Below are 8,808 nucleotides of genomic sequence, written 5' to 3'. Positions count from 1 at the left end.
GCCCCTTGGTTTGCTTATCTGGGAAATTGTACCCTGAATGTTCAGTTGTCTTGGTGACGAAGGTTGCCTTTGGTCCCTGGACAACATCTCTTAATTCATGAAATGTTGAGAAGCTAACCAGCTGGTTACCACCGTGAAGAACGATCGAGAAAGGCTTCATAATCAACGAAAACTAAACTGAACTGAATGCTCCAAAAAACGTTATCCCGATTAAACGGAAGGACGTAAAAAAACAACAACAATACTCAACAACGCAAATTTCGACGTAAGAGTGAGTTGAGGTCATTTAATGATGATGATACAAACGTATGGCATTTCTTTTTACAAGTAGAAAACTGATAGCTTGATTCTCTCTACGTTTTTCTTGAATTGCATAGACCCCTTGCAGACATTATTTAAACTATACACTTAACACTGTTGAGAAAATCCATTTTGTCTGAGGAAATATCGTCTCTAAAACGAATTTCCCTACTTGTTTACAGTCTTCCAGCGCATCTTATTTGAAATCGTTTGTTTTGGTTGCAAGGTTGTGGGAAAAACGTTCTTTCAACATTTCGTTCCATTTAAATATCAGTCAATAAATAACCGTCTTTTAAAAAGACAACAGACGAGTACAGTTAGGACATCTTCTGGCACTATCCGTCTTTCAAACGAACTTTGACCGATTGCCAAGTCAGCTAAATTATAAATAGAGGAAAACCTGGTTAAAAAATCCTATCTCCTAGATAGGCTAAGTCACTTTGCGGTTTGAATTTCTACAGAAGAAAACAAATTCTTTGCTCCGCCTAAAGAACTCGGTTTTTCAGCAGAAAAAATATTAATGAGTTCAACTCAGTTACTTTCCTAAGTTCTCGCATGTCATATTGTCTGGTTTTGTTACACGACATTCGCGAAAAAACATTTAAACATTCACGATATTTAACCAGGTCATTAGCTTCTGCGCACGCCAACAGTCTGTTTCGTGGGACGCACAGCCACGCCACTCACTGAAAGTTCGTCCACAGACTTGGTGTCACCAGTCCTAGGCGGGTTTTTCCTCGGTTTTAGTCGAGGAGTTGACCGGGTGGAATCGGAGCCCTTAACCTCAGCTGGTCCGCGGTAACGCTTTTGAATAGTGTGTCCCTTGCCGTAATTTACTCCATACTGATGGACAGTCGAGGGAGGGGTTATGTTTGTCCGAAAGGTTTGAATTTCACCTGAAAATTAAAAAACTACTATTTCCATGTCTTCAATGTAAAATCAACTGGTAACTCAAAGTTCAAAAGATCAAGCTTTTCCCTAAGTGCCGCATTTACTGTGCCTTTCAGTAACATGCGAACTCTTAAATTCAAAGGTCAACCGACAAATGCGTTTTTCGCTACCGTCAATCAAACGTTCGGCGGCTCCTCCCAGCTTCCGACTATGTTGACTGAACTGGGCTCAACGATGTGATTCGATTACTGCGCGTTCGACAGTAGTCAGAAGCTCGGAGGAGCCGCCGAACATTTGATTGACGGTAGCGAAAAACCCATTTGTTGGTTGACCTTTGAATTAAAGAGTCCGCATGTTTTTGAAACGCGCAGCAAGCCACTAGAATTTACGCGAGAATATCTCAAACTAGCATGAAACGATTCACACTGGAGCAATGATTGGGAACAGTGTAGGAATGCTAGAATTTTTGATAAACGAATAGGAGAAGATGGGGAGAGAAAATTCTTTCGCTTTTGGCCATACTCCAAGTCGCTCGGCATGGAAAGTGCGTCCACATTTTCAGAATGGTTCTGATGAGAACGGTGTGGATATTTGGAGATAAAATTGAAAATTCATCGTCATGTGCTCTCGTCCTACACATGACCCCAAATTTGATCATTTCACGTCGTTGTCAAGACGAGAACGGCAAAGAAATGTATCAAAATGTGAATCGCACGTGCGGGGCGTGCAAAGCTATATTGTTTTTGCTCATTAAACGTTTTTCTATGTGGCGTCCTCGCAGCCGTCATCGTCGTCGTTGCAGAAGGGTCCCTATTGTTGGTTTTCACTCACGTGATCAACAGCCATGTTTTTCAACGAAAACAAAAGAAAACGTTTGAATAATAATAGACCTCTTTAGCTTGTACGTCTTGTTTTCCCATTTAAGACCACGTGATGTTCTCAAGGGAATTTTCCTTTTGGTTTTTCATACGTTATGCGTACATATTCACGTGCATAGGACATTTGAAAGAAAGTTTTCCCTAGAGTAACATCACGTGGTCTGAAATGGGAAAACAAAATGTACAAGCTAAAGAGGTCTATAGAGTTAAATTCCCGGAGGATTTCGGGATCCAACATGGCGGCCGTGACGTCATGTGAAAACCGAGAATTAGCAACTTTTGTTTGTCCAGCAGCAACTGTACATCACATCAAAGTTCACTGTGTCTCTAGAGATTGGTTGCAAACCACCTACAGGATATGAAACTGCAATTCGGAAATAGTAGCTGGCTTGGTGAACCAGTGTCGGTGCACTGGTGACAGCGGTCGCTTTGCATCAATGCGTGCAGAGATAATTTTCTTGACTCGGCGTATTTATCGGCTATCTTTTGTGGGCAGTCAAAGCGTTCTCCCCCCTCCAACTATTATATAAATTGATCCGTCATGATGTTTGGTGTTTTTTGACCCAAACTTGTTCATAATCAAAAGTAAATTGGCGCACGACATACACGGGATATCAGGGTGTCTTGAAAACAAAGACCCAATGACCCTGAGAACCCGAAAGGAGTAACTGCAGAATACCCCGCCATTTTGAAGCTGCACCTCTGAAAAGGCTGGATACGCGGATACGCAGTCGAAAGTAGCACCCCTCCCCAAGTAAACTTCTAAGTAGTATGTTGTGAAGTGGATACGCGGATACGCGGATACGCAGTCGAAAATACCACCCCTCCCCAAGTAAACTTCTAAGTATATTGTGAAGTGGATACGCGGATACGCAGTCGAAAGTATCACCCCTCCCCAAGTAAACTTCTAAGTAGTATGTTGTGAAGTGGATACGCGGATACGCAGTCGAAAATACCACCCCTCCACAAGTAAACTTCTAAATATATTGTAAGAACCAAACCGCAAAATTTCGCGAGAATGCTTAGGCCTAATCACTGAAACGAGCGCTTAGGCTTAATCAGTAAACGAGTGCTTTCTTCTTCACACGATCTCGTGAGAAAGTGTAGTTAACCGAAGCGTAAACTGAAAGCTAAAATTCTACGAGAGTGCTTAGGCCTAATCACTGAAGCAAGTGTTTACTAGGCTTAATCAGTAAACGAATGCTTTCTTCTTCACACGATCTCGTGAAAAGTGCAGTTAACCGAACCGCAAAATGAAAGCTAAAATTTTACGAGATTGCTTAGGCCTAATCACTGAAACGAGCGCTTAGGCTTAATCAGTAAACGAGTGCTTTCTTCTTCACACGATCTCGTGAAAAATTGTAGTTAACCGAAGCGTAAAATGAAAGCTAAAATTCTACGAGATTGCTTAGGCCTAATCACTGAAACGAGCGCTTAGGCTTAATCAGTAAACGAGTGCTTTAACTTCTTCTTCACACGATCTCGTGAAAAAGTGTAGTTAACCGAAGCGTAAAATGAAAGCTAAAATTCTACGAGAGTGCTTTGGCCTAATCACTGAAACGAGCGCTTAGGCTTAATCAGTAAACGAGTGCTTTCTTCTTCACACGATCTCGTGAAAAAGTGTAGTTAACCGAAGCGTAAAATGAAAGCTAAAATTCTACGAGATTGCTTATTAGGCCTAATCACTGAAACGAGCGCTTAGGCTTAATCAGTAAACGAGTGCTTTCTTCTTCACACGATCTCGTGAAAAATTGTAGTTAACCGAAGTGTACAATGAAAGCTAAAATTCTACGAGAGTGCTTTGGTCTAATCACTGAAACAATACGTGAAGTATTTTCCACTGCGTATCCGCGTATCCACATATCCATGCATATACTACAGAGCATTTTGAAGTATGTTACACGAAGTTGGTATCCAGTTCCCATGTGTGATGTCCGCGTATCCACGTATCCGGGTATCCATCTTTTCCACTGCGTATCCGCGTATCCGCGTATCCGCGTATCCACTTCTCAATATAGTCTAAAGTTTACCTGGGAAGGGGTGGTACTTTCGACTGCGTATCCGCGTATCCAGCCTTTTCAGAGGTGCAGCTTCAAAATGGCGGGGTATTCTGCAGTTAAGCCGGCCTCGGGTTAACCAACATTGAGGGTTTTGGGTTACGTTCTTCGTTTTCGAGTTTTCGGGGTCTTCGGGTCTTCGTTTTCCAGACACCCAGAATATCATTATTACTGTAAAATTGAATTGTAACTCACCATTCAGTTGTTTGTTAGCTGCAGGAGCCGCCGGTTTTGCCGCCGCTTTTTTCGCGTCACGCTCGGCACCTTGCCCCGAAGTGGCTTTGGTCATACCTGAAGCTCTCGACCTGCGAACAGCCATTGGCTTTCGTCCGTCTGTGTTTTGTCCGGCGTAGAGTCTGTTTCTTTGCGCCAAAGCCGCGGCCGCCTTTTGTCTCGCAGCCTCCTGCAGTTCTTCTTTGCGGGTGCGACGAGGTTTTACTGCAATTTTATAACACGATTTCTGGTAAAGGAATGCCTAATTTACAGATTATCCCAAAATTCCTAGTTTCATATGTTTAATTTTTTTCTTGACAAATACATTCAATTCAGCTGTGACATTTTTTCCGCAAAAGAGAATTGGTTGAAGCAGCAGCGACGGTATCGGCAATTCTACAAAACACTGGGCTTCGTTGCATTTCACACGTGCCGAAAACAATAGATTTTTCTCATTTGCATTAGATCTGGCACCTGTGAAATGCGACGTTTAAAACGGGCCTTAATGAAAAAAAAAAAAAAAATAAGAACAATAGCATCGGCAACTTAATCAAAAATTTGTATCACAGAAGAAAAACAGTCGAACTGCACGTGCCGCATGCCTTGTTTCAATCACAAAAAACGCGAAATGACGAATTTGAAAACAAAGGTTGGAACTCCGCACTGAATTTTGAGGACGATGCGAGCAGACAGCAGTGACTTTGTTGGACGTTCCCTACACCGTTTTTCCAGTCAATCTAGAAATCAGATACTTCGGCCACTTTGTGCAAGTAAAAGAGCTTATGAAAATCACAAATTTATGCCACACGAAACTAAATTTATTAGTCACGGACACCCCCAACGACTTTTTAACTAAATTGGGATGGACACCAATTAAATGTTTCCATGACAATAGTCCTGTTCACTTGGCCGCAGTCGAATTCGTCAGTCATGGAAACATTTGATTGACGTCATTGTTATTTAAGGTTTTTCCTTTCAATCACCACCCAAATTTAGTTCAGAAAAAGAAAAAAAGAAGTCGTCGAGGTGCGGATGTGCCTGATAACCGCTGTAAAGAGTCGCTTCTGATTGTGTTGCCGTAACCGATGATTTAGATGACGCAAAATACGGCACGGGGTAAAAAAAACCCTTTTTCGTTGTTCAATAATAATAATAATAATAATAATAATAATAATAATAAATAATTTGTATAGCGCCAAAATCCAAAAGTTCAGTGGCGCTTCACATTCAATGCGCAATATAATAAAAAATATACTAATTAAAAATATATACAGAATTAATGAAAATAAGAAAATAAGTAAATTAAATAAATTTAAAACAAGTAAGTCTTTAGGTTCTTTTTAAAAGGTTCCAGTTTAGTTTCGTGTCGCAATGATTCAGGCAGATTGTTCCATAATTTGGGTCCGCATACAGAGAAGGCCCTGTCACCATATCCCTTGGTCCGTGATGGAGGAACAACCAACAAGTTTTTAGAGCTAGATCTTAATGCTCTATTTGGTGTGTACTTTATGATCAAGTTACTAACTTAAAGATAAGATGGAGCAAGGTTGTGTAAACACTTGAACACCATGAGTAAAATTTTGTAGGTGATCCGTTTGTCAACAGGGAGCCAATGTAGCTGGTGCAGATAATTGTTCAACAGTTAAGCATCTACGTTTTTCTATTGCTATAGATCACTTGATGTCTTAGTGCTTCCTTGCGGTGAATGGGCTCACCATATTTTCAATTTCGCTTTGGTCTGACGATGTCCTCTTGAGACTTAAAGTCGGATTTGGGAAAAATCTTCTTTCGCCGAGCTATAAAAAGCACGCAGTATTGCTAACGAGGCGCTAAAAAGGCTGATAATATTCTATTGGAAATAGGTTTTTATTAAACCATCAGATAACATCTGTAACACTTTAGCTTCCACTTTATTTAGACCGTAAACAACGTTGTTTAGAGAGACCTACTCAGATACAGTTTACATCGTTGTAGTCCTTCTTTTTATCTATGAATGGTTTTCACCTGACGTCACAGCATCCATGTTGGTGCACAGAACAATAAAGAAAAAAGTCTTTTGGGAATTTGATTCTATTAAAATGCAAAACATGAGTCATAATTTGCTAGTGTTTTGTGCACCAACGTGGCTGTCTCATGATCATCACGTGATTGAAAGGAAAAACCTTAAATAACAATGACCACAACCAGATTTTCTGAGCCCGCGAGACTGAGCACCCCCAGCAAACCGTTGTTTTAACGAAAACCGCTGGTCAGCAACCTGGTTCTGGTCATTGCTGTCTAAGGTCTTCCGAATGAAAGCCGTCTATTGACGGTTTAGATCTGACGTCACGGCGGCCATGGTGGTGTACAGAACAACGCAGTAAAATGGATTTTGGAAATTTGACTTTATTATGCAATTTAACATTTATTCCACGAGCGCGAGTTTGATATAAGATGATAAATAGCCACCGACTGGGCTATAATTATCTCACATCCAACAAGCGCGAGAGGAAAATTGTTTTACTAAAAGCGCTCACATATTATGGATAAATCTTCCCTACTTTATTTTGTAAATACAAAAAAAACTGATGCGTGCATTAACTGATAATTGTAGTGCATGACAATGGCTCATATACCACGTGGCTAAACCAAAATCAAAATACTACAAATGAGTTATCCAATGATCCAGTTTATAATTTCTATTGTTTTGTAGACCAACATGGCCGTCTCATCAAATGGATGCAGACCAACAATGGAGGTTTTGCACTGCAGCAATGTTGCATGGCAGGAACAATGAAAATGTTTTGCATTAGAAGAACATTTGTTCCCACAGGAAAAAGAATCCATTGTTCCTGCCATGCATCACGGCTGCCGTGCAAAACTTCTATAGTCCAAAGCAAATAGATTGGGAAGAAGGACTACAGCGATGTAAACTGTATCTGTCTTCTGTTAATTAGGTACCTTTAGATTCTAGTACGAGGACGAGAACGAGTACGAGATTTGACTGCTGGTTTTTAGCGAAAATACTTAGAAATTTTATAACCTGGACGATTAATCTTACTCTTTGTTAGCAGCATAGGTTCCTCAGATATTCTTATTGCTGATAACTGAGCCTTTTCCTGATCGAAAAATGCCCAAACCACTACCGTGTTGGTGACTTGTCTAACACGACGACATTTTTGCAAAACCTCGTACTAAAATGACGACGGTATCACGTTTTTTCCCGCCAAAATGGCGCTGGTTTGCGCGCCTTCACTGCTTTTCTATGAGGAAATCTCGTACTCGTACCTAGTCGTTCTCGTCCTAGAAACTAAAGCTCTCTATTATGCCGGACAAAGCACCTCTCAGTGATTTTCCACCAGGATTGGGGAACAGGCATATCCATGGCACTTAACATTTTTCCTGGAAATCAAAATCATTTCCCCCCTTCCAATGAGGCAAAAGCTCTCGTTTAATTTCTCCAACCCGTGGAAGCCTCTGTGGTTTGATGGTACGTCAAATATTGTGCTTCAAATGTATACATCACGAGCTGACCGTGTCAAATCCCTATCCATTTCATGTCGGCAATTTAATGACAAAGGCTTTGGGTATGCATGTTCCCTTCTCCCACGGGGTACAGGGGAAGGGAACAAATGACGCTTGGATAATGACAACTGACCCACACAAGCAAGACTAGCTCACCTCGTAAGACTTTTCCTTCGTCTAAGGAAGCAGACCGCAACCTGTTGGGTATTCTCTGAGGCACCTTCTTCACCTTACTTGTCACAGTCGCCTTCTGTTTGTCAGGAGGGACCGACTCTTCAGAAGAGACATCTCCTGTCCTTTTGTCAATCACTGTCAAATCGCTCATACTCAGGGAAGCCTTCGTTGACAGGCCATGATCACCTTTGACGATCTGTCTTGCAACCGATAGCTCATGCGCGCGCATGTCAGTCACAGAGTTAGACTTCGCAGGAAACTCGCTACCAGACTCCAAGCTACTCCTGCTCAGATTCTTTTCCAGGCCTACTCTGCGGCGCGCGGCGAGTTCGGAGATCTTTCTTGTCCTGGCGAACATAGGGCTAGCTGTGGTGGCTGGGGTTACTTCATCACGAGCGTCTTCAGTTACGGTTGACTCTGTCGGTGTGCTCCGCTCACTTTCGCCATCATCGGTAAAACTTGAAAGCTTCTTCGTTATCTTTGGTGTGGGAAGCGGCACTGGAGAACTATACATAAACAGTACACAGTTTACAAGGGGTGCGTCTCTTCAACTTAAGTTTAAGGACGGCTGGGGATTAAAAGTGCACACGTTTGAGTTGTCAGCTATAACGACATCGCAATTTTGCTTCGGTAAAGTAAATATATTCAAACGACGAAATAAACATATCTTATTAGATGTTCTGGTGTGTAGCATCGCTGAGTAATTTTACAAACTGTGCTGTACTTTGACGAAACCGATAGGGCGAGTCAAAAAACAAACAACAAGGAAAAAGGCACAGCGATACAACTAT

General features: G+C 41.6%; 1 protein-coding gene across 1 annotated transcript in view; it reads right to left on the bottom strand.

Moving 5' to 3' along the window:
- Positions 1 to 258: 258 nt before the first annotated feature.
- LOC137969885 (kinesin-like protein KIF19) overlaps positions 259 to 8,808 on the bottom strand; it is a 39,773-nt gene continuing 31,223 nt past the window's right edge. Inside the window, exons 19-21 of the mRNA XM_068816287.1 lie at positions 8,000 to 8,523; positions 4,322 to 4,564; positions 259 to 1,196 (exon numbers count right to left, since the gene is read on the bottom strand). Of these exons, the coding sequence (XP_068672388.1) occupies positions 931 to 1,196; positions 4,322 to 4,564; positions 8,000 to 8,523 (1,033 nt within the window). The 3' untranslated portion in view covers positions 259 to 930. The remainder of the gene's footprint in view (positions 1,197 to 4,321; positions 4,565 to 7,999; positions 8,524 to 8,808) is intronic.

The sequence above is a fragment of the Montipora foliosa genome, chromosome 9, assembly GCF_036669935.1.
Source record: "Montipora foliosa isolate CH-2021 chromosome 9, ASM3666993v2, whole genome shotgun sequence".
Taxonomy (NCBI): domain Eukaryota; kingdom Metazoa; phylum Cnidaria; class Anthozoa; order Scleractinia; family Acroporidae; genus Montipora; species Montipora foliosa.
Note: the sequence above shows the minus strand (reverse complement) of the source record. Positions and strands in the feature narration are given on the sequence as shown.